This window comes from Pimephales promelas, chromosome 4 (genome assembly GCF_988280905.1).
Source record: "Pimephales promelas chromosome 4, fPimPro1.hap1.1, whole genome shotgun sequence".
NCBI classification, from domain to species: domain Eukaryota; kingdom Metazoa; phylum Chordata; class Actinopteri; order Cypriniformes; family Leuciscidae; genus Pimephales; species Pimephales promelas.
This window is the reverse complement of record NC_142772.1, coordinates 2,722,089-2,749,243: the sequence shown is the minus strand read 5'-3', so window position 1 is coordinate 2,749,243 and position 27,155 is coordinate 2,722,089. Positions and strand designations below refer to the sequence as shown.

At 35.0% G+C, this 27,155-nt stretch overlaps 1 protein-coding gene across 1 annotated transcript; it reads right to left on the bottom strand.

Moving 5' to 3' along the window:
* Window positions 1-1,649: 1,649 nt before the first annotated feature.
* Window positions 1,650-27,155, bottom strand: mapkapk5 (MAPK activated protein kinase 5). The gene is made up of 14 exons (XM_089129814.1): window positions 26,541-27,155; window positions 18,435-18,508; window positions 15,721-15,796; window positions 15,160-15,257; window positions 14,953-15,061; window positions 14,312-14,401; window positions 13,156-13,251; window positions 12,483-12,563; window positions 11,343-11,530; window positions 10,651-10,771; window positions 6,156-6,286; window positions 4,605-4,720; window positions 2,721-2,825; window positions 1,650-1,949 (listed from the first exon to the last, which is right to left on the bottom strand). The coding sequence occupies exons 1-14, from the start codon at window positions 26,574-26,576 to the stop codon at window positions 1,855-1,857; spliced, it is 1,416 nt and encodes a 471-aa protein (XP_088985940.1). The 5' UTR covers window positions 26,577-27,155; the 3' UTR covers window positions 1,650-1,854.

The window sequence follows — 27,155 nt, the reverse complement described above, 5'->3', positions numbered from 1 at the left end:
GACCTCTCCCTAAGGCTTAATACTTGATAGTGGGAATAATTTAGTCTTGCTTTTATTAAGCTTTAACCCAGCTGTGTAAATATGTCTTAATTCACAAAGATCATGCTGTGATTTTTTGCGAAGTGGTTCACCTTACCTTTATGTCGGTCCAAACCTGTAGCCTATAACGGTTTCTTCTGTTGAACACGAACGAAGATATTTTGATCATTTGTTTTTGTTCATGCAATGAAAGTCACTGGACCCCAATGACTTTCATTGTATGGACAAAAAACACAGACATCAGGTGTGTTTGATAACCGGTCGGTGAGATTTGCTGCTTGTAGTCGACGAGGAGTTGAAAACTTTGACACTTGCTGCTTCCCGAAGTTTTGTGTAATTTATCACAGATTAAAAAAACTGTCAAATACACAGATGCTTTCATGAAGAAACAGAAACCTTGAATACTTTATGTATTGCTAGATCGTTTCCCAGCACTTTGTGTTCAAAGCAGTCCGAATCCTGCATGAAAAATGGAGGTCACTGCTACTAGATTCAATCCCATAATGCACCACGATAACGAGTGTACAGCCAGAGAATGTCTAACCGATGTACACTCAACGGCTAGAGATTACCCATAATGCACTGTGAGGGTTGAGCTGAATGAATTCTCGTGACAATCAGAAGATTTGAGGCAAAGAGGTTAGAAAGTGGTTACTTTTGTACAAAAATATTTATCAGAGGATGTTTACAACAACATACATTTGTCATATCAATGATGTCAGATGATGTCATACATTTGTCAGATCAATTATTGTTTTCTGTATGAGCCACATTTAGTCAAACATCATCGGAATAACATTTTCAATTGATTTTTGGCCATTTTATTTGGCCCCATCACTGATTTATCTATCTCTATATCTATACATCACATCATATACCTATATATCTATCTATATCCATCTCTATCTATCTAGATGTATATATCCATCTCTATCTATCTATCTATCTATCTATCTATCTATCTATCTATCTATCTATCTATCTATCTATCTATCTATCTATCTATCTATCTATCTATCTATCTATCTATCTATCTATCTATCTATCTATCTATGAAGAGTTCAGATGCAAAAGCCTCTAAATGCCATTTGAAATTTTCTTCTTTAATGATGATTATCAAACTTGTATATTTAAGTTCAGTAATTTCACTAAAATAACAATTAATAGGTATTTATCATTGCCATATAAGTGAAACTACTGAACTTAAATATACAAGTTTGATAAAAAATCATCATTAAAGAAGAAAATTTCAAATGGCATTTAGAGGCTTTTGCATCTGAACTCTTCATATATATATATATATATATATATATATATATATATATAGATAGATAGATATATATATATATCCATCTATAAAAGGTTTTTGTGATTGACACAAAAAGTGTTTTCAGATTTACAATATACAAAATATATTTAATAACCTTATGTAATTGTTTCCCAAACTGTGCATTACATCAATTTAGCTTGTTACATTTTAAAAAAAAAAATCATGATATTACTAACTTATTTGCATACTTACTAAATGACTGACAAAATGTCATCTAACATAGACAACATTATGTGCGATCCCTTCCATTTCTATTTCCCCAGGAATGAAAACGCTGCAATGTTTTAAAACACATTTCTTTACTGCAGTCTGTAGTGAAAACAAATCATACCAACAACAACTTGGTTTCAGCTAGAGATATACAACAGACTACAGGATGACCATGGAAAAAGGTCTGCAATTTAATACAAAAAGATGTTTTGCAATCATATGCCTAATAACAATTATAATGAACAGTACAAAAGTGAGTAAAATGTCAGCACTTGCTATTGGGAGTCTTGTAAATTTGTCTTTTCTTCAATGGCCTGTTTGACAATTTCAGCCAGCTTTAAGCGATCTACTCTGTCTGAAAAAGATCTACCTGTGATGAAAGACAAACAGAAAAAAGATTGGAAATGTGCTTGATTGATCCATCAATTCATCCAGAAATTATGGCCTTTGAGATGAATCATATTATCAAATTACAGGGGAAAAAAAGGGAAAAATTTGAATATCGTGCAAAAGTTCATTTATTTCAGTAATTCAACTTAAAAGGTGAAACTAATATATTATATAGACTCATTACATGCAAAGTGAGATATTTCGAGCCTTTATGTGTTATAACTTTGATGATTATGGTTTACAGCTTATAAAACCTTTTCACAATATTCTAATTTTGACTTTAGGGTTTTCATAAGCTCATAAGCCATAATCATCAAAATTATAACAAATAAAGGCTTGAAATATCTCACTTTGCATGTTATGAGTCTATATAATATATTAGTTTCACCTTTAAAGTTGAATTACTGAAATAAATGAATAAATATTCATATATTTGTTTCAAAGTTTCACCCGTAATTGGCCAAGGATGGAAATAAAATGAAGTAAAATCATTACTTGACACAAAATAATCTAAGAAAAAGCACCTTAAAGAATACATAAAGGAAGATCAGAGATCAGCTCTGATGCTGTATTTAATTTATTACACTGAACCAAATCCTACAATCTAAGCTTTATTTTATTAGTAATCAAAATAATTAGTGATTCAAACGAAAGCTGTTGATATGAGCACTTACCTCAAATTCACACAGTTTCAGTTTACTGTAAAAGTACTGATCTGACCAACCACAGATAGCGTCTAGTAAACACCTACCATCCCAACTTAACCCTTGCAATCCATCTCGGAGGAGCTTGCAATCTCGATTGAAGCGCCACGCTTCATGCATAACTTCATTTAACTTCTCATCCTCATTGTCACCTGTGAAAACAACAAAAAGATATTATTATAAGTACTAGAATTGACGGTTGTTTTTTTTCTTAAAGGGATACTCCACTTTTTTTGGAAATAGGCTCATTTTACAACTCCCCCAGAGTTAAACAGTTGAGTTTTACCGTTTTCGAATCCATTCAGCCGATTTTCTGATATTTAGAAGAATATCACAGTTTCTGGTCTCATTGACTTCCATAGTATATTTTTTTTCCTACTATGGAAGTCAATGAGACCAGAAACTGTCTGGTATCCCTTTAAGGCAGCTTATAGGGTCACACACACCTAAAGGATTATTAGGAACAGCTGTTCAATTTCTGGCAGTGTAAAAGTAAACTTTCCATTCAGAATCTTATTGGCATCTATTTCGGCGTTTCGTGCTCGTCATCCACTCAAAACGTGACGTTAACCAACTATTTGGCCGGCTCGCAAGCCCAAACGAGTGTGTGCGGCGTAGCTAGATCCGCTTGCGCTTTGGTCGACGAAGCAACAAAACGTCCTCGCGTGGCACAATCCATTGAAATTAATGGATTTCATAGCGCAGTTGCAAAAGCATGTGGAAAAAAAACTACAAAGTTTGCTAGGCCAAAAAGACTGTTAATCTCACAATTAAAAAAAAAAAAAAAAAAAAATCAATGACAATTTTTCACAGACGAAAACTAAATAAAAACTAATTTTGAATGACAAAAATTCGTTGACATTTGCGCGAGGACTGAACTGAGCTCTCCTTAGTGTCTGAATGGACAAACACACAACATTATGTCTAAATGTCCGTTTTAGACAGTATTCATGTAAACTATGTCGGTTATGACTTAAACGGATGTGCATCAGTGCAATTGGATCCGACGTCTTAAAGTGATAGTGGCATTAAACATAATGCGGTCTGTGTCCTTAATATTGATCAAGCAGCAAAAGAAAAAGAGAAAAGCATTCACGGTTTGTTAATAGCTTTAGTATAATAAGGATTAATTATATTTAATTTCTACAAATAAATATTTCTGCTTGAAAGAATAAAGAATGATTTACGCAATTAGTTATAAAAAATGCATATATCATTCAAAAGACTGTGTTGTACTTTAGGAAAAGTGGTTTTATTTAATTTTAAGATATTTTTCAAGTCACAGTAGTTAAATCCGTATCTGTATTGCATGTTCAGACTTTTAAATCATATTAACAGGTTAATAGATGTTTTCTTCGGGAGTATATGGGTTTGTACATTTTATTCTCTTCTAAATTCTAAATTAATGCATTGCAATTGAACTAAACCCATTATATTTTAGTCAACTAAATCTGCAGTTGATTTAGTCGACTAAAATCATATTGAATTTCGTTGGCTAAAACTAAAACAATTCAAATGACTAAAATATGACAAACTAAATGGCATTTTAGTCAAAAGACTAAAACTAAAACACTGGTGGAGGCGGGGCTCATTTGCATATTCATAGCACCACACATACTAAATGAGGCAAGGGTGTCGAGTTACATTCAAGCTATTTTAAGGCAGGAAGATGCTTTTTTTCCCCAAGGGAAAAAAAACATTTAAATATGTCATTTTGGTTCTACAACAATTATTGACTGTACTTTAAATTTCCAGTAGCATCTGAGTTTTTACTTGGGCAGAAATGAAATGTTTATTGCTTGTTTTCCTATTTGAACATTTATCTTCTGTCTCAGTCTTGTGGAAAGAATAACCTGAGGATTGGAGACACCACATACCAACAATGTCCAGCAGCAGAAGTGTGTGTGTGAGTGGAGTGTGTTCGTACGTACCAGCCTGTGGTAAGATGCACTGTGCGATTACATCCCTTAGTTTTTCCAGAGCCACGTTGGTGTCCTCTGCCTCGTTCTCTGGATCATTGATGAAAAGTTCATCACCAGGTTTGGTGCTGCATGAGGCAGAAATTAAGCATGTATCTATAAGTGAATCCCATTAAAGGGTTAATTCACCCAAAAATTAAATTTACTCACCCTCATGTCATTTCAAACCCATAAGACTTTTGTTAGCCTTCAGAACACAAAATGAAGATATTTTTCATGAAATCTGAGATTTCAGTTCCTCCATTCAATATTTGAAAACCTATTTTGATTAATTCATTTAATAAGATCAGCGTACAATAGAAAAAAGCTCAACCATACTTCCTCAATGCAAAAGAATAAATCTGAATACTGTAAATATTGTTCGCTGATGTGAATAAAAGTCTAAATTAAATCTGCTCATCGGATAAAGCGATGGTGTCTCTTCAGAAGACTTGATTTCTTAGACAATCTCTTTATGAATGTTTTGAATTGCCAGGGTTTTCAATATCTTTATCATAATTTGAGTCCCGAAGATGAATTTAAAGGAGTAGTTCACTTTTGAAAAAACTTTTGCTGATAATTTACTCACCCCCATGTCATCCAAGATGTCCACGTCTTTCTTTCTTCAGTCGAAAAGAAATTAAGGTTTTTGATGAAAACATTCCAGGATTTTTCTCCATATAATGGACTTCAATGGGGTCCAAACGGTTCAAGGTCCAAAAGAAACTTTAAGTACAAACTGCAAACTTGTTCAAAGGGCTTTATACGATTCCAGACGATGAATAAGGGTCTTATCAAGCAAAACGATCGCTCGTTTTATGAATAAATAACAAAGTTTAAGTTTTATAAGCTCAAACGCTCGCCTTGCTCTGTTCTGTAACGCACTCCTGTTCGAACTCGTTCATCAAAATGAACAAACCTTTTTCCGAGTCATTTGGTTCATTCGCCGAAAGAAACAAACGACTTGATTCGGAAAAAGATTTGTTCATTTTGATGAAAGAGTTCGAACAGGAGAGTCATGAACGCGCACCACAGAAAAGAGCAAGGAGAGCATTTGATCTTATAAAACTTAAACTTTGTTATTTTTTAAAAAAATGAGCGATCGTTTCACTTGATAAGACCCTTATTCATTGTCTGGAATCGTTTAAAGTCCTTTGAACAGTTTGCAGTTTGCACTGAAAGTGTCTTTTGGACCTTGAACCGTTTGGTCCCCATTGAAGTCCATTATATGGAGAAAAATCCTGGAATGTTTTAATCAAAAACCTTAATTTCTTTTCGACTGAAGAAAGAAAGACGTGGACATCTTGGATGACATGGGGGTGAGTAAGTTATCAGCAAAACTTTTTTGAAAAGTGAACTAATCCTTTAAGTCTTATAGCTTTGGAACGACATGAAGGTGAGGAAATAACAGAATTTGCATATTTGGGTGAACTATCCCTTTAAGGATTCCCTTTCCCAACAAGTAAATGCAAACCACTGTCACGACTAGTGATTATTTTCAATTAACTGAACAGTGATACTCACCCAAGTAGCTTTCTCTTTCTCAAAATGGGGTTGTTCACAGAGTTGAGTGGCTTTAGACTGAGATTGAGGTCTTGTATCCTCATGTTGGCCAGTTGCTCAGCGTGTGCCTGTTGGATTCCAGCCACAACCGCCTGAATGAACAATAAATAACTAATATATTTATTATGCACAAACAGTAACAGCATGCATATAAGTAGTGCAGCAGTGCATTCTGATGCATTGCACCGCTTTGTTGAGATCAGATTTTAACTTCTGCCACATCTCAAATAACCTTGAGAAGAACCATACTGGGAACACTGGAAGTTATTAAACTAAGCTGATCTAAATTGAGCTGAATAATAAGACTTGTGTCAACTGTAGAGCTGCTTTATTGATGAATTGAATGTGTTTCAAGAGTGTCAATGTTGAAATTGCATTCGTTCCATAACTGATGATTTTTCCTGTTTATTTCTGTGATGCTGCTTTGAAAGAATCTGTGTTGTATAAAGCGCTATATAAATAAATGTGAAATTTAAAACCCTGGCATAAATTCAAATAGCGTGGGAGAATACCAGTAACACTCGTAAACGCCTGTATCGTGCAACGGTTGGGTTACAGAAGTAAAAACGCCACTCTTTTTCTCCATAGGGAACCTTTAAAGTCAACTATGAGGTTGTCAATCGATGGTTTTTTCAGCTGTTGGAGGCGGCATTATTTCAGCATATTTTACATACAGCAGAATTTGTGGTGAAAAACTACATTATTCATCACCTCAGCCTATATCATCAGGGTTTTTTTGTGTCTGATTTTCAAAGTTTGTAATGTTATGATTCACCTCGTAACTTATAATAACGCTTTATCAAAGACTCTTGAAACCCATATGGGAGAAATGAATGGAAAAAAAATACTTCAGTAACCAACGCCACTGAAAAAGTGCACAAATGCACTCTATTCCAGAGCTGGAGTTATAAAATAAATAAAAAAAATTATAAGTCTATATATAAATGAATAAAAAAAAAACAGCTCAGTTCTGATTCCTGCACAAAAAAAAAAGTTGAGCAAATATCAAAGCTTCCACAAAAATCAGAGTGTGCAAATAACCAGGACAATCATATGCTTTATTGTAATGCATTATTCAGCACTATTTCAGTGAGACAACAACTCAAGGTGGACTTGTCCAACTTATCCTTTAGAATAACTAAAGGTGGAAAGAGTGGCAATAACATGGACGTCCAGTGCAACACAATCATATGTACAAGTGCACACTGATTTCATAGAAGTGCAAATGTTGCTGAGCTACTGCAATGTAGCCAAACAATGGCAAATCACAACCCAAGATTTAGTGTGGGTGACTGACAATGCATCTAATGCACAACTTCTGAGTTTACAGTCAAGTCTAGATGTGAAGTCTGATTAGTCAAACTTTTGACATGAGCATGTGCCTGAAATTGTTCGCAGTAACCGGCACATCCACTTGGTGGCAAAATCATGGACCGGTCACACTTTATATTTAGGTGTCTTCAACAACTATGCACTTACGAAACAAAAACTTGTATACAGTGTACTTATTGTGTTGATGTTATATTGCAGAACACCCGTGCTGCTACGGGCAAGGTTAGGCACAGGTTTTGTGGTAATTATATAGATGTAATGACATGCAGGTATTTCTTTGTAAATATAAGTACAATGTAAAAACATTTATGCAATAAATGCATTGCATCAAATGATTATTTTAAAATGTACATACATTGTAGTTAAAGACACTTAATATAAAGTGGGACCAATGGGTCATTGCTTTCACAAAGTAGTTGCAACAGAAATATAAACAGACACTTTCTTTAAGCTAATTTTCTGACCGTTATTCCAACACAAGTGGCAGAAGCAGCAGCACGTCTTTACATGACAATGGATGAGTGTTTTGTTTACCCAGTATATGATGCTTTTTCTTTGACTTTCAGAGCGGCAGATACTTGCCAAAACTTACATAGCATAGCTTCTAAAGTTAAAGCGCTAAGTTCAACTGATTCATTGCCTACTAAAACGTCTGCAATAAGTGTTTTAAACAATGGCAGATACTACTCAACTAAGCAACTATATTTCTGGCTTTTAGGTTGTGTGTTCACACTTGTAGTTTGGTTCTCTCTGGACCAAAAAAGAAAATGACACATTAAGTATTGGTTCACTTACCATTGATTCACACTGTAATTTTTCATTTGGCTTTTATGGCGTGTATTTTGCGACGGACGATGGGCTAAATGCACTTGTTGTAAAGTTGTGGTCAGAATTACTGGCACCTAATGGTGAATATGATCAAAGATGCCAGTAATACAAATCTGCATTGTTTATCCTTTTGATCTTTCATTGAATTTTTTTTTTTTTTGCAAAAATCAAACCTTTCATTGAAGTAAAACAATTGGAAGTTGGGGGAATCGAATGTTTTTCTACAAAATATGTTGGCCACAATTTTTGGCACCCCTACAATTTTTTTATGAGTGAAATATCTCTGAAGTACATTCCCATTAGTATTTACATTTTTTTTTAGCACACCAGGGTGACCATGAACATGAAATTGTCTAGTTATGACTTCTTGTTTCATATGAGTAAAACCAAAGAACATGGTTCTGATGTGCAGCAAAAGATTGATGAGTGTCACTAAATAGAAAGTGTTGTAAGAAAATGGCTAAAGTATTGCAATTGCAATAATTAAGAAGTTTCAATCAACTAAAGATGTTACGAATCTGCCTGGGAGAGGACATGTGTCTGCATCGTCCTGATGCGTGGCGAGGAGGAAGGTCTTAGTGGCCAAAGATTCTCCAAGGATCACATATGGAGAATTGCAGAAATTAGTTGAGTCTTGGGGTTTTAGAAAGCCTATATAAAAAAAATAAACATTTAAACAACCCCTACATCTCCACATATTGTTTGGGAGGGTTTCAAGAAAAATCCCCCTTGATGATCCAAAAAAAAAAAAAACCCTAGCAAATTCTGTTGTCAGACACGACTGGAATTCGAACGGGTCTGAATTATATGGTCAGATTAAACAAAAAAAAAAAGCTTTTTCACAGCAAAACACCAGATGTGTTTGGTTCAAAACATGGATAAAAGGTACCCCATGCCTACGGTTAAATATACCGCTAGATCATCAAAATCAACACAAAAATGTGTCACTGAGCACAAAAAGAAGCTTCTGCAAGGGCCATCCCAGTCCCTGACCTGAACCCTGTAATGTAGGAGACGAGTGTGTTGAACTGAAGAGAAGCAGTGCTAACATGGATCTGTGAATCTGGAGACAGTCTGTATGGTCTCTGATCTCTGGTCAGTATTAGGTATTATAGGAGAACAGCTGTTATATCGGCAAAAGGAGGTTGCAAAAAGTATTTAACCGGTTCATGGGGTCTATATGACCCAAAATCGAATTTTACTTAATAAAAAAAAGGTTCCCTTCATCTCAGTGGAATAAGATTTTGTGACTTTTCATACATTACACAAAAATAAAACTGGGCTTGATTCGGTTGTTCTGAAGGTATGTAAAAAAATGTTTACACTTCTGGTCTTCGGGGTCAATCTGACCCCACATTGAAATGAATGGGAAATGTGAAAAAATATATATATATATATATTTTCTTGATGTGTCAAAAAAAAAAAACTGGCATAAATCTGAAAATTTTTACACAGAAATGAAGGCCTAGTACTAGAGCATAAATGCAATGCATCATAAAAAAAATAATATTTCATATGCTAATTCTAAAGCTAATGGTGTATATGGATACAAAAGTAGTTTATATCTCCAAAAATTAATGAAAACATGAGAAGTAAAAAAAAACAAAATTATATATTATTTGTATGATTCAAAATGTATATTTTTCGTTCGTATAGACCTCGAAGACCAAAAGTGTAAACAAGAAACCAAGACCATTTGAAGGTTAATAAAAGGGTGCCAATAATTGTGGCCAATGTGTTGGAGAAGGGCATTCATTTCATAATGTGATTTCCCTCCACTTTCACATGAAATGTTCGATTTTTGCGAATTTTTTTGAATGAAAGATCATAAGGATAAACAATGCAGGCCATCTTTGATCATATTTACCATATTTACAACTGTATGTGTGTGCATATGATGGTATTTTTAGCAGCTGAGAACTCACAAAGAGCTTATAAAATGTGTAAAGGAGTAAAAACAGCATCGGGAATCCCTCAATCACGCACACAAATGAAGATCTGCGGCGAGGAGACGCGTTTTTGACGCCTGTACCGAACGGTGATGGGCAACGTAGAGGAACCAGCTTGAGCTTTCTGTCATTTATAGGCTCGCATCTTGTCTTTGGTCCATGTTGCGTTCATATTTTGGTCATAACTTGTGGTTCGTTTGGAAGCGGTCTGAGATCCCTGCGATGGCAGCGTCACACTTATTCAAATGAACCTCACAAACAGAGCAATCGCACCAGAGTTTGTTTTCATCAAACTAAACCTGCCAAGTGTGAACACACCCTAAATCTGGTCTTTCTTTGGAGCTCACCTTGTCCATCATCATTTGAGCAGAGGGAAGCACATTGTCCAGTGCCTCAGTGCAGTTGAGCCAGGGATGGGCTAATACTCCCTCTATGGTTAGTCTCTCCTCCGGCTTTACTTTAAGTAGCCTTAATGCAACACAATATGTTAGATCTTGTTTCTACAAAATGTGAGAAACAAAGCATTGGCTTACACCACTAAAACTTCATTTATTTATTGCACTCTGGATCTCTTATCATTCAGTTGAGGCCAGATTATTCTCCCTCAAAACCATGACTTAAACAATCTCAACTGAGAATTAAGATGCAAGCAGCAGCATCACAATTACTTACAACTTATAACCAATAAGTGGTGCTGTCAACTAAATTGATAAGGGTATTCTGCCAATGACAAAGTCATGAAACATGAAGGATTTTAAGACTCGATCACTGAACTCGTGTGACGAGGAATCAAAGGGAAAAATGTACTGTTTTCACAGCTTTCAATTCATTTACATTTCCTGTTAGTGGCACTAGAGGATTTGAGAAAGTGATATTAAAATAAAATCCACCCTGATAATTGTGGCAAATTTCAGAACATTTTATATTTGCTGCCATTGACTCCCAGACAGAACATAAACAGTAAAAGATTCAATACACGTTTTTGGCACTTGAATAAGGAGGAATAAAACAGAACGTAAATGAAAAGATGCGGACTCACTTGCGGACAATGTCCTTGGCCATTTCAGATATTTGACTCCACTCCTCCTCTGGGAAGTCGAAGCTGCCCGTCATGATTTTTTTGCGCATGTCTTTTGGGATTGTGCGGCTGTGGTGTTTGGAGTAAAACGGAGGATATCCGCAGAGCATTACGTAGACGATCACCCCCAAGGACCATAGGTCACAGCTCTAAGAGCGGAAATGAACATGAAGTAAGGAGGAATCTTCACAGCTAGCAAGCTAAACACCTTCAGCCAATAAGTCGTGTGAACAAAGACTGCATGAGTAGATCGCAGTCAAAAGTGTGACGTTTTTAAGCATAATCTTATGAAACTTTGGCAACAAACTTAAGTTTATTAATGAGAGAATATCCTCGGTTTACACATTGACTGGGGGTTGTTGAAAAAGATTATCTAAAAGATTAAAAGGACCAAAAAAAAAAAAAAAAGCTTTTAGTAGCAAAGCCATTTTATTTATGAATTTAAAGGCCATTGATTAAAAATTGTATTTATATAAATTATCCGCCTCAATAATTGTTGTAGGAGCAGCCTAAATGTTTGTTTATAATTGATGAGGACCACCTCACAATAATTTTAAGAGTAAGAAACACTGAAATCCAGATATTTTCAAAGGGTTCAAAAACTTTATAGCAAGAATAAGATAGTGGATAATAGACACTAAAAATGACCATTGGCCATCAAGTCAGTTGTCTAATTACAAATAGTGAAATATAATAAAAAGGATGAATTTTAGTACTATATATTTTTTGTGTGTATTTTTAGGGGAAGTTTATAATGGAAAAATGCACCAAAATACTTTTCAATTTCTATATGAAATATATATTTTCCAAAACATTTTACTCATAAAACTTAAAAATCAAAAAGGCATAAACCTAAACAAGTTGTTTTCAAAATTTGAGGCTGAAATCTTTAAAAAAAAATTGCTTTGAGCAAGATTTTATTTGGGCGCAGTACCAAAAGTTTCCACCTTTTCCAAGTTTCAGCTAACACAGAAACCAAAACATTCTCGGGCCAGCAGATTTCAATCTTAACTGTTATATTTCATCTGAAACGATCTTAAAACTTGGCTTTAAGTGTAAAATACTGAAAGAACAAGCAACACTGAGAAGCATAAGGTATACCTTGTTGTAAGTGTAAGGGGTGGGTGAGGTAGGTATTATTCCAGACTTTTCTTTCTGGTGCCGTCTTTGTGCCTCCAGCACCTATTAAAGAAGGTTAGATCACATAATAAATAAGTTTTGAGCTGTTTATTTCAAGTCTTCTGAAGAGAGACAATTAAATCGGATTATCTCTTTATATGACGATCACATGTAAACAGTGCACATGTGTAGAGCTCAACACATAAATTGAAGCAAACTTGATTGACACAGGTATCGATTGCTATTAATATGACCACAGACGACATCAGTATTAATATTACTGTGTTTATTCATGCAGTGTTTGTTCATATGTTTCAATAGCAGACCAATTATTATTTAGAAGAGGCTTTAAAATAATACATTTTGAACTCAAATCAATATTTTATTTCTACATAACTTAGGTAAATAGCCAACTAATAAGTAGGATAATTAATACAGTTAGTCATTAATAAAAAATACACTTCTGTATAGTGATCACATTATTTTTCTGTGACATGTTTTTCCAGACTATGCAGTTCATTTAAATTGGACCAGGTAGGAAGTTTTGAATTCAACTATTTGGAAAGATTAAGGAAACGGGAATTGATGATATAGTACGATCCCTTAAAAAGTAAAGAGAACAGTTTACATCTATAAGAGGACAATGAGGTCTTACCTGCGGTGCTACGTAGTATGGAGTGAACTGTGGGGTCATTAGATCACCTTGGTCGATTTTGGCAAAACCAAAATCACACAGTTTAACAGGGGCGTCCTGATGGGGCATAAGAAACAGGACTCAACAATATAATACTGGAAAATCTCCTTACTGATTATACTTGCTTCATTCAGAAATATCTTAAAGTTAGAAATAATTATGGGATGAGAATTAAAAAAAAATTATATAGGTTAGGATTGTAACAATACATGCATTCTGGAAATGAAAAATGCACTGTGATATGACATCTTATATAAATGAGTTATCTTTATATGCATTCTGGAAATGAAAATGCACCATGATATGAAATGACATAAATGAGTTATCTTTATATGCATTCTGGAAACGAAAAATGCACTGTGATAAGACATGTTATATAAATGAGTTATCTTTATATGCATTCTGGAAATAAAAAATGCACTGTGATATGACATGTTATATAAATTAGTTATCTTTATATGCATTCTGGAAACGAAAAATGCACTGTGATATGACGTTATATAAATGAGTTATCTTTATATGCATTTTGGAAATGAAAATGCACTGTGATATGACGTTATATAAATGAGTTATCATTATATGCATTCTGGAAACGAAAAATGCACTGTGATAAGACATGTTATATAAATGAGTTATCTTTATATGCATTCTGGAAATGAAAAATGCACTGTGACATGACGCGTTATATAAATGAGTTATCAATATCTCTCAATTCTGACTAACAAAATAACAGTGGTAAAATGAATTGTCCTTACTGATTACTGGAATAACTTGCTTAATTCAGAACAATCTTAAAGTTAGAAAATTCACATGATGAGAATTTAAAAAAAATAATTTTATAAAGGTTAGGATTGTAAAAATTCATGCATTCTGGAAATAAAAAATATCTCAATTCTAACTAACAAAATAACAGTGGTACGACGAATTATTAATGTAGATAGCAATGTAATTGAGCTACAAACATTCCATATTAAATCACATGCATTTAAAACATATCAATATTTTTTTATAAGCAGCATTTCTATTCTGTCAGAAATGACCAAGATCATCCCTGGTGTAACAATTCAGTCACACTTTAATGAATGGAACAAAACATTATTTTGGTTTCAGGTCTTACCAGGGAATTATCCTTGAAGAGCAGGTTCTCCGGTTTCAGGTCTCGATGTGCAATATTTAATGAATGACAGTGTTGCAATGCAAGGCTTATCTGTAAAAATGTTTAAAAAGAACTATTTAATACAAATATAGGTCATTTGATTTACTGCATTTTAAGTCTCCAGTGCAAGTTATGATGTTCCATTTCAATAATAATATTCATAAGTCATCCAAAAGAATAGAGACTATTTATAATAATGTAAATGAAAATAATATTATATAAAGTTATTAGTATTTGTAATAATTAACTTTGCATCTTAAAAATGTCTAACAATTCAAACTAAGCTACTGCATTGAATGTGTATGAGTGTTTGTTTGGGACATGACTTTTAATAGTAAGCTTTTTGTTTTTTGTAATCAGGCTCTCAAAGTATATCAAAATTTGAATTTAGACTTATCGGTCTATATCGGTAATCGGCTTTCAAATGTAAAGACTTATCAGTATTGGCCAAAATTTACATATCGGTGCATCCCTAAATACTACATATTTATCTTTATCATAGTTATCATCCTCGTATGAACCTGTACTGCTATTATTTTTCAATAATAATGAAATATAATAATATATCATAACGTGGCCTATATGGACCATGATTGCTGTACCTGTTTTGTGACCTGGCTGGCCATCTTCTCTGTAAAGTGCTTGTGCTGGCTGATTCTGTGGAACAACTCGCCGCCTTCCATCATTTCCATGACAATTAATAACCTTGCCCTTTCAAAAAGAGGTAAAGAAAACAGATTATTTATATTTGTAGGTAGTTAGATCATTGGAAACACTGTCTTAAAACTGCACATGTTGCACTCCACTACCTTGGACTGGATTCATGAGGAAACTGTACACTGTTGGCATAAACCTCAATTATTTTAACAATGTTGGTGTGAGAGGCACACATCATATGAAGCCGAACCTGCAAATAAAGTGCAAGATGTTCATTTAAAGATGTGTTGTAAAGTCTGACATTTCAAATTCAACTTCACAGCCTGTGCTAGAGACAGATGGATGCTGTTATTAAAGGGATAGCTCACTTTATAATGAAAATTAAGTCATTTACTAAGAAAAGTGTTCTAATGCCTTATGCCCTTCTTTCTTTAATGGACCACAAAAGGAGAATTTATTTATTTACGCACTCCTGTGATGATACTTTTGCATTTTTTTTTTGCAAGTTTGCCATATGGACGAGCACAAGCGGAACATAAAAAAAGGTCCATAAAAGAAACAAGGGTGTTCAACATTATTTAGAACAACAGAATTGAATAAATAATTACTTAATTTTTCATTTTTGGGTGAAGTATCCCTTTAACCTCTAACATGAAAAGAAAGACAAGTTCTTCAAATACAAGTCATTAAATCATGCACACAGGGCTCACTACCTCATTGCGTGCTTTGGGTCTGTCAATCAAGATCTTAAGGGCAAACCGTTCTTGTGTCGACTTCTTCACACATACCCTGAAAAACAAAAACATCAATTCATCAGTTAATGTCTCAACCCAGTAAAGTCTGATTGATACAAATAATTGTAATAAAAAAAAAACTTTTTAAAATTAACTTTTAGAGAACAAAAAAAGTTTGCATTTGTGTTTTTTCAAGGTGTTTTTTTTAACCCTCAGGTGCTCTTCGTTTCGGAGTCACACTTGTTATCTTCCCGGTCAAAAGTGACCGGACACCTAAAAATTAAATTTCCTCCATCCCAGTAAAACCAATGCAATTTATTTTTGTTCTATAATATTTATTCTTTGTAATTTAGTATTTTGAGACAATTTGATAGAATTTATTATTATTTATGCAAAATGTATGGTCTATTTTTAACATGGAAAATATATACATTTTTCTATATAAATATATATATATATTTTTAAAAAATTATTAATGCAGTATTTTAGTTTAATATAGAGTCTAGACCTTCAGAAAACTTTTTTTGAAGAAAATTAGCACCATCTGGTTACAGTATAGAGAAAAAGCGTAGAAACATGGTGTAACCACTAGATGGCATGTACAGCTCTCTATGGAGAAGCATGTGAATTCCCCAGCTGTGTATGAACACTTTTTTTTGGGTGGATTTGAATATATAGTTGAAACAATCTCAAAAAAGTTTTTTTATTAAAAAAAAAGTAAAAAATAAAAATAAAAAAAATTGTGATTTTTTGTGTTGGTCAATTTCCCATTAATTTCCTATGGGGGTCATTTTTGATTGAAGAGCACAAGTAAGACCACTTAGCATGCTCAGATCATGACCTCAATTTTTTTGTGTCTTCACATACATAATGCCATAAAAGTCACCAAGTTTCGTAACATTCAGATGAAGCTGTGATTTTTAAAAATTCAAAACATACTTTTTGTGATCAAAATTTATTGGTGTGTACATGTATAAAAGTGTGTTTGTGTGTGTTTGTGGGTGGGTGTGTGTTTTGCACTATAGATGTTGTAGAATGTCACCCCTTTACTGTGGTGTACTTTTTTTTTTTTACAATTGTTGCCGATTTGTAGATTGCACGTACAAAAATTCAGATAATTTTTTTTTTTGTCAATTTCCCATTCATTTCCTATGGGACGGTCATTTTTTTATGACCACTTAGCATGCTCGGATCATGACCTCATTTTTTTTTTGTATTCACATACATAATTCCATAAAAGTCACCAAGTTTCATAACATTCCGATGAAGCTGTGAAAACAGAAATTTTTTCGGTCAGAAATGACCGAAGAGCACCTGAGGGTCCGATATAGGGAGAATATGAAGCTGAAACTCAAGGAGGAAAAAAAAAAATAAGTCAATATTATTCAGAGGACCAAACTGAGCAAAAAGATTTGATTTGGTGCAGCTGCTGATATTTATATGGCAAAAAAGTAAGAAAATGTTGTACAGTGAATCACACATAATATAGAAGCTACTTACCGTACATAAAACGCATATAAATATCAGTTCTCATTTTATCTGGCAATATATGTTAGTAAGTTGATATTTAAATGCTCAGTTTTATGATCAAAGCTCTGTAGTTTTAAAACATAATGCAATGCAATATAATGATGATGATAAAGAGATGAACAAATAAACCCTCCTCAAAAGCCTGATGATCATATCTGATACTCATGGCTTCACAAGTGGCTTCAGTCAAGTTAGTGTTCATCTTGATATATTGCTAACATACTTTAGATTAGAGTCCAATTCTCACTATTAACTGCGACTTTTGACTTTATTACTAATTGATAAAGTCGTGGTTAAGTTTAGGTATTGGGTAGGATTAAGGGATGTAGAATATAGTCATGCAGAATAAGGCTTTATAAGAACTAATAAGTAGCTAAGATCATAGTAATATGCATGTTAATAAGCAACTAGTTAATAGTGATAATTGGACCCTAAACTAAAGTGTTGCCAAAAGTTATTCTTGCATTTAAAAAAAAACAAAAATCAGTAAAGATATCACAGCAAAAAGACATGTAAACTGACTTTTATATTTAGCAAAACTTTTCTATTTTTTTTTTTTTAATGTTTCAGGAAAAGATTTCAGTCCACCAAAACTATTTTGGCTTAACTTTGAAAACACACACCTACATCTACAGTGGGAAAGAGGCTAATAACTACATCTGCTAGTGGAGGATTATGCTGTTTACAGGAAAACACATACAGTACAACTCTTTATTTTACACAAATACGTGACCCTGGATAACAAAACCAGTCGCACGGGTATATTTGTGGCAATAGCCAACAATACATTCTATGGGTAAAAAAAAAAAGATAGATTTTTCTTTCATGCCAAAAATCATTACGATATTAAGTAAACATCACGTTCCATGAAGATATTTTGAACATTTCCTACAGTAAATACATAAAACGCTTATTTTTGTGAGTGAATGCAGAACAATCACGAACATAAATGGACAACTTTCTCAAAGTTTCGATTGTTTTGCACCCACAGATTTTCAAATAGTTGCATCTCGGCCAAATATTGTCATATCCTAACAAACCACACATCAATGGAAAGCTCAGTGTTATTCAGTGTTGAGATGATTTATAAATCTCAATTTAATTTTTTTTTCAAATTGTGGTCAAGGGCCACATGACCCTTCAAACTGGACACAGCCACATACCTGACAGGACCACTGATCCCAGCTCCCAGCTTCTGTGTCCAATTGATGTTATACTCCTCCAGGATGGATGTTTCCTATAACAAGAACACACAGATCATTCAGGAACAGTTCATTCAATTCACTCCATCAACATTATTATACATTACGCATTACATATAATTGATTATTGTAATATAAGTGGTAATGGTTGGTTTCTGCATTGGGAATCATGATGTAGCATCTGGACCAATCAGACACAATTATTCATTATATTTAATGAATAATCCAACAGACGCCTCAAGACCGTAACAAGCAGCGGTCCAAGCCGGCGCCGAGATGTCTGCTCTTCCACTGATCATCATTATCAGTTTTTCCCCCTGGCTGACACTAGTCCATCAACTAGTGGACATCAGAGACATCCCAGGTGAGGGAAGGTGGCCACAAGCAAAAGCACAGGCCATAGTAAAGACACACAAGGCCCATATAAAAACACTGCTTTCCATTAATTCATACACAAACCTTCTATGAATGAACATGCATATCTCCAGGACATCGTGTGTAAGATTATCACTGTGTTGTTCAGTGTCTTTTGTATTGTATACTGTTTTATGCATGCTTTATGATAGAACCACTTGTTAATGTAGCCTCATCTATACCAAGTTTCCTATAAAAATAATCCTCATTTCGAATGTCCTACACATCGGTGTACATCAGTGGTTCTCAACTGGTTTGAACATGGGCCATTTTCCCATGACCTGTTTTTTTTAGCCATTGAAACCTAATTCCTAAATATATATATAAAATATTTAGGGCTGTCAAACGATTAATCACATTTAATTGCATCCAAAATAAAAGTTTGTGTTTACATTATATATGTGTGCGAACCATGTATAATTATTTTGTATATATATATATATATATATTTAAGAAAAAATTGATCTATATATAAAATATTTATATTTATATATAATATAATATCAATTATATATAAATCTATATAGAGTATATACATGAAAATATTTCTTAAATATATACAAGCATGTGTGTGTATTTATATATATATAAAATAATTATACACAGTGCACCCACATATATTATGTAAACACAAACTTTTATTTTGGATGCGATTAATCATTTGAAAGCCCTAAAAATATAATAAAACAAGTACTGTCCCACCTAACTTAACATACTTGCATACATTTTAAGCAATTAAATAGCAGTCAGTAGCTTTTTTGTTAATACAATAAAGGAAAGTTGGTATGAGCCACAAGTCATTTAAAAACATATGCAAAAAAAAAAAAAAAAAAAAACACTGAGTGAAAATAAAGTGGTATTTTACCATGGAAATAAATACACGATACTAGCATGAACTGTTAATAAAACATACAGACACTGAATCTGATAAATAGTATGAACATCAAGCCTGCTTGCAAACCGTTCACAGCAAACACACGTAGCAGTTGTGTAATTTATTGGTACTTTAATTGACAACTGTGACGCTTGTACAAGTTACGAAAATTAAGTTAGAATACATTAGCCGTTTTTCCATTACCCTTCAAATTGCGCAAATTGAGAACACGTCAAAAAATTATGTTTATCGCAAAAAAGAGTTTACACGCTCGCATGATGAAGTGGTTTTTCAGGCAATTTGAAAAAGGAATATTTCGCAAAACTGCAATGGAAACGTTTTTGCGCATTTACAGACAGCTGACTTAGATGGCGTGTTGTAAGATAGAGTTCTTTATTAAATTCATAAAAGACAAAAGAATTACAGGAGTACTGGATTCTAAACCTCAAAGAAATGTCACAATCAAGACCTCGGAGCGGAAATGAGGGAGAAACAGAGAAACTCCTCATATGTGCCGTTCACAGTATAAAGGCCTGTTCACACCGGGATGAATTTCGCTGACGTTTAAAGCTTTGTGTCTAAACAAAGGACGCCAATGTGAGTGCGCACACCGACGCGAAAAACGCCACGCATAAAAGCGTCATTTAAAAAAAAAAAAAAAAAAAAACGTCTCCGGTTTGTTTTTTTTGGTTTGACAACACATTCTCATCCCAAAAAGTCATATAACTGACGTTTTGGGACGTCTTTTGACCATACGTCAATATTCGCCTTTTTAGGGCCCCCTTAAACGTTGCTAGATGGCGATCCCGGGCCGTCATACAACTGACGCTTTACCTTTAACGTCAGTTAGGTGACGGGTTAGGTTTAGGTCTGGGGTAGAGTTAGGATCCCAAAACCTCATCTACCGACGTTTAAGGGGGCCCTAAAAAGGCGAATATTGACGTATGGTCAAAAGACGTCCCAAAACGTCAGTTATATGACTTTTTGGGGTGAGACTGCGCTGTTTGACACGCTGCCTCAAAAACTATCCGACCAATGAGATTGGCTCTTTCGCTCACATGTCATGAGCTTCTGAAGTTACAGTAAAAAACACAACTTGGGGGTGCTCAAACACAAAACGGTCTTGCCGAGCACCCGTACGTAACGCCGAAGGAGATATACGCCAAGTAGCGTCTACACTGCCGGAAAGAAATAAGACGAAGAAGACGCAAGGCAAGATGAATGTAGAGCTGCTGGTCTCGTTGTTGTCGGAACATTTGCTCTCTTCCTCTGAGTGACAAGCGAGTATCAGAAGTGTACAGTTGCACAGCGCCACCTTGTGTTCCGGGGTACTTCGGTTTTGCATTAAGCGCCATCTAATATCAGGGAATGAATTTGCATGTTCACTCGGGTCATCGTCAATGAAAATCGCTTGGGTGTGAACACAAAAAAACGCTGCCGAATAACGTGTGCTTGGATAACACGTCTTCTTCCATTAATAATAATAATAATAATAATGTCTAGTGCTCTGATATATATAAACCTTCCAACGTCCGTTGCCATGACGAAAAAAAACAACGTTTTAGTCGCATAACATCGATTGGTAACGCCGTAATTTCAAAATAGTTTTATTGATATTTAGAAAAAAAGTTTTGCGCAAATCTGTAATGGAAACGCGCCTATTACTGACATGTAGCCTGACAAGATCTCTTTTGACTGAAGATACTAGAGCCAGACCGATATATCGGCACGCAGATATTATCGGCCGATATTTGGCTTTTTCTAAAATATCGGTATCGGCAGTTTAATGGCCGATAAATGAATATTTAAAAAATAAAATAAAACCGGACGAATCACGCTTCAGCCATGTCATGAGTGTTCTTAAAAAGTGCAGGTAAAGGGATAAGCAAGCTGACATTGTAATTATAAGGTAGCTTATAACTATATGGCAATGTAGGGACTAATTATTATTTTATTTATCAGAACTTTAATATATTTTGATGTTCCTCCGTTCTGTTGTGACAATAGAAACAAGTTTCTTTTTAAAATGCATTATCATATTATTTTAATTAAAACTCATAAATAAATAACTAATGTTAGGGAAATCTGTTAATATTTTGTTGCGCGTTTCTGAAATAAAAATAATAATAATATCGGCCGATATATCGGAATATCGGATTTTAAAACGGTATCGGCCTTCAAAATCCTTTATCGGTCTGGCTCTAGAAGATACTGAGTATCTGCATCTGACAGAACAGCTTTTACACATATGTTTCAAAATAAAAGTCTTGCTTCAGAAAAAAAAAAAAAAACATTTTTCTTTGACCGACCCACCAGTTGAGAAACACTGGTGTACATCACCTTCCTCATAGCAAGCATTGTATTATTGTTATATTAATTCGTAATTAATTTAAAGTAAATTAATTCGCAAAGTATGAAAGGACACAAATTGCCAGCCCACTCTGATATGCAAAACACCATGCTCAAAGGGTCATAAACTTTTCCTTCGAAAGTTTAAGTTAACATCGGCTCACTGACCCCCTGGAGGAGTGACCTCTACAGAAGTCCCACTGACCCTTCTCCTCTTCCTCCTCCTCCTGGTTGCTGTTCGTGTGAAAAGAGTGGGGACATCCAGTCCGACTGCGGGACCTTTCCCCCGGTGCGCAGCCGGAGGGGCCTCAAGTTACAACCACTGTATGTTCCTCCACCATTACGGTCAATCTAACACGCCAAGTTCATCGTCCTTTCTTCGTGATCGATCGCAACTTCAACACCATCGACTTGCTGAGCCATCAAGAGTTCTCCTGAGATTGCATCCGGACGCCTGTTCAACGGCTAATGCCTGGTTCAGATTACACGACTTTTTGGTCTGTTACGATAGCCACTGTGTCAGATTGCGCGTACTCACTCAATATGACGCGCACTCACACACACACACACAAACCAAACGCATTCACTCATTCACATTTACTCACACGTGACGCACACATACATACACACACACAAATTCCTGACGGAAACCGTCGTGGAGGACCGAAAAAAGCATCACAGACAAGGCGTCAGTTATCGTCCGCTATGACACACACTATACAAATTTTGTGTCCCGACGCCCGTTGTCGTTTACGAATCCCCCACGACACCCTACCACAAACGGATCGTGCCAAAATCGTGTAATCTGAAGTTGAACCAGGCATAAGGCATTGCAAGTATCGTACAATGCGATCAAAGCTACATGCTAAGTAGGGTTGGGTATCGTTTGAATTTGAACGATTCTGATTCCGATTCCGATTCCTTGTTTCGATTCCGGTTCCTAACGATTCTCGATTCTGATTCTTTTAAGAGGCAGGGTCAAAAAAGTTTAGCTAACCTTGCTAACCAACGGCCGTTCTGAAGGAAATACTCCTTCTGTAAAAATACTCCTTTTGTCACTAATTTAGCATTTTGCCGAGATTTCGTTATTTTTAGAAAAGTGAAGCCACACTTTACGTTGGATCGCCGATGTAAGGTACTCATGTTCGACTCGCGTGGTTATGCCAACACTTCCGGTAGACGTTTCTTCGTTGGTGTTGTTCGCGGTTTCTTCTTCCGCTCGGCGGACTGTGAATATCGAAACTACGAATCGAAATTTTTACTTTTGAACAATTCCGGGAAAAACGAAAAGTTAGTCTCGGTTCCAATCGATACTCGATTCTCGATACCCAACCCTAATGCTAAGAAGGAGTTATTTTTCTGTGGCCACAAAATTGGTAGATGATCAATACCGAGTGATCGCGGAAAAAACTGTTTAATTGATTGTAGTATAAATTAAGCTACATCAAGTAGGGATGCACCGATATGAACATTTTGGCTGATACCGATAACCGATAATTCTTTATATTTAAAAGCCGATAACCGATATATCGGCCGATAAACTTAAATCCAAATTTTTATCTAATTTTGAGAGTCTGATTACAAAAACAAAAGTCTCACAATTAAATCCACGTCCCAAGCGCACAATTATAATGATGTTCTCATTATAGAGTTGTAAAGCCGATATGACAGATTTGCGTTGCACATGTTTTCCCGAACCATATTTTCATTTTTTGAAGAGATTTCAATCATATTTCAAGAAATTCAAAAACATAAACAGTGCTCAACAAGTGTCTCAGCTGAAGGGAATAATACATTATTTATCGGCTTTAATATATCGGCCAAATTTTCTTACCAGGCCGATAACGATAACATTAAAAAAGAACATGTATCGGCCGATACCGATATGCTGGCCGATATATCGTGCATCCCTAACATCAAGATAATTCAACTGATCCAAATATTTATAATTAATTATAACAAGTTGATTATTCACTGATATCTCCCTTTTGAATTTATTTGCTGCAATGAGATTATTCTCAAAACCAAAAAGAACCAGTAATCTTAAAAGTAATCAAAGTTACCAATTACAATTTGTCATGCAATTTGGAAACAATAATAGGCTTTATGCACAACTTACTTCCGCATTCTCTGTAAAACAGGTCGAATCGCTTCCGGTCCAGGTCTTTTGTATGTTTTTCATGAAATGTTTTGCGGTTTTACTTGCGGATAACTTAAAAGGAGCGAGCAAAGATTAGCATAAACAATATCCCTCACATGTGCAGATTAATATTTAAACGTTTTATATTTTTTATTCTTCACAGTAACGTTTAGATATTTAAATGGAATAAAACGCCAATAACAAAGTGAACTAGTTAGGTTAGCTGACTACCTTAAATATCCATAGATATCGTAGTCAGTTCTTACGGCCGTTAACACTTTCTCTGACAAGCGGATGCGATGAGACCCGTTTTCCGGTTTGGTCACGTGACGCACGGCATAAAGCCTATTTGTTAGTAATCTAACCAGCATTGGTCTTTTCAACCACACAGTCACAGTATCATTATTTCCATTACAAAATACAAACAAAAAAACAAGTAGCCGACTGGGATAAAAGTTTATAGTCTGGATATAAACACTGATGTCTAGGACTATTAAAATAGAGTAAATCAAATCACCTTTTGAAAGTAAATTGACCCTTCAAATAAACATTACATTGTTACACCAGTAGGTGGCGACAAGTGACTGTAGCGTATTTGTCATTGAATCATTCCCTCGTTCAAAAACGCTCATTCATCCAGTAAAGAAACAAGTAAGTGAGTCACTGAATCATTCATTCAAACCGATAACATCATTATGTTTTAAATAGACTGCATATACATGACCATGTAGACTATTAGTAAATTAGTAGTAAATTACAGTATATATTTTGTTCAGTTGCGTATTCACAACCGTGATCACTATAAATATATATATAAAATAAAAATACAAATTCTCAATTCACCCAGAAGCCACTCTACTCAGTACTTAAAGGTAGGGTTAGCAATTTAAAGCCTGGAACAATGGTCCTGAAAATTTTTTTCGGCCGATTCGTTATGTTGAATCGGCGTCTTGCCATCGGTGAAAGAGGGAACTCTGATTGGCTGTTCAGCTTAGTGAACGAGTCAGTGCATGAGAATAATAGCAAAACAGCAAGCAAAGAAGTCAAAGCGGTACCAATAGAAGGCCGCTTTTATGATACGTCATCTTACCCGAGTATTCCTTGGCGAATATTTCAAGATTAACATTAGCAGAGTGGAATAAAGAAAGTGTTTAGCAGGATTGATATTCGAAACGGTTAGCACGCGCTGCTTTGCAGAGCCACGTCTCCTTCAAAACACATGAGAGTCTGCGGACCGAACGCAATGATTGGAAGATCATGAACACTTTTTTGATCCTGAGACTTCCACAGATATATGTCCAAGTTTTAATATTTAGACCACTTCTATTATTGATTGCTATCAGGATGTGAAGAGCGCTTCAACTACAATAACAAAAAAAAAATGTATTAAACAAATTGCCGACCCTATCTTTAAAGGGATACTCCGCTTTTTTTTTGGAAATAGGCTCATTTTACAACTCCCCCAGAGTTAAACAGTTGGGTTTTACCGTTTTCGAATCCGTTCAGGCGATTTTCTGATTTTTAGAAGAATATCAGTAACCAGACAGTTTCTGGTCCCATTGACTTCCATAGTAGGAAAATGTATATATTATGGAAGTCAATGAGACCAGAAACTGTCTGGTTACTGACATTCTTCTAAAAATCAGAAAATCGCCTGAACGGATTCGAAAATGGTAAAACCCAACTGTTTGACTCTGAGGGAGTTGTAAAATAAGCGTATTGCCAAAAAAATTAGAGTATCCCTTTAATTGTATGATCACACTCTGAAAAGGATGCGTATTCTTTGTACTGATATAGCAACTTCAGATATACATGTACTTATTCATTATTTGTTATACAATCATCATTATCTAAAAAAACAAACAAACAAACAAACAAAAAATTAAATATGTCACTAATGACAAATCTACTCCAGTTTCAATTAAACCCAAGTGGCGCCACCGTGCGTCTCAGTGATGCATTGCAGTGCAAATGACCTCAGATGACATCAACATACTGTAATATTCTGACTGCAATACTGTTACTGGGATTGTTTTGTTTATTAAATTGATTTCTTGGTGGAATATTTAATGTATTACACAGATAAACAAATTTAACTCAAATTGATATGTCATGTCAATGTTCTGATTTATTTATTTAGGTTAGTAGCCGTGTGACATGCAAGACAATGTAACTTACAGACAGCAGTTCATTAGTGGAACTCGTCATTTAATGGAAATACAGTTATTAGAAGTTACAGAAATGGAAAGACTGAACTGTTTACTTTATGTCCATGAATTAGCCAGCTTACCTTAATGAACCTGTCCACGATGGTGTCCTCGGACATGATGTTAATCGTGATCTTCTCTTTCTGGCTTCAACAGGCTCGTACAGGTGCGATCTTACCAAAATCGTGATGTTGAACGAAGTCTACTAAGCGCTAAGATGCCGTCTCGTGTTTTATTCCCATGCTGTCCGATGAACTTTTGAACACCAGAGCTTTTCTTTGTCAGAACTGGCATTAAATGTCACAAGGCTATGCGTGTTCGGCTAACATCTTAGCTACACATTCACAGGCAAAAGTACCGCAGACTATCCACCGTTGAAGCTATTGTACCTCCAACCAGTATTGACTACAATGTTGTTGACAACTGAGTAACTAAACCGACGAAGGACAAAAAAAGAGTTAAAGGTAATGCCTATTAGAAGCAGCTAGCTATGTAGCATGAGCTCACAGCAGATGCTAATTCTCGCTCTCATGGCGTCACATGCGCGTGCTAGTTCTGATAACGTCGCTGGCCTGTTCAGGATTTAGCGATTTACAGTGTTTTGAAAAGCACCATAGAGGCCAAATACTATCTTGGGGTTGTTTGCTAAGGTGCTAGTGCTATCTTTGATCCAAAGCTGAGGAAGATTTTTCTTCTTT

Bases quoted from the DNA above. Each gene is read 5' to 3' on its own strand.
- mapkapk5 (XM_089129814.1), bottom strand. From the start codon at position 26,576: ATGTCCGAGGACACCATCGTGGACAGGTTCATTAAG. The intron at 15,797-18,434 runs GTATGTGGCTGT...TTTGTTTTTCAG, and splicing joins GGGATCAGTGGTCCTGTCAG to GGTATGTGTGAAGAAGTCGA. The intron at 10,772-11,342 runs GTGAGTCCGCAT...TGTTGCATTAAG, and splicing joins GCCAAGGACATTGTCCGCAA to GCTACTTAAAGTAAAGCCGG.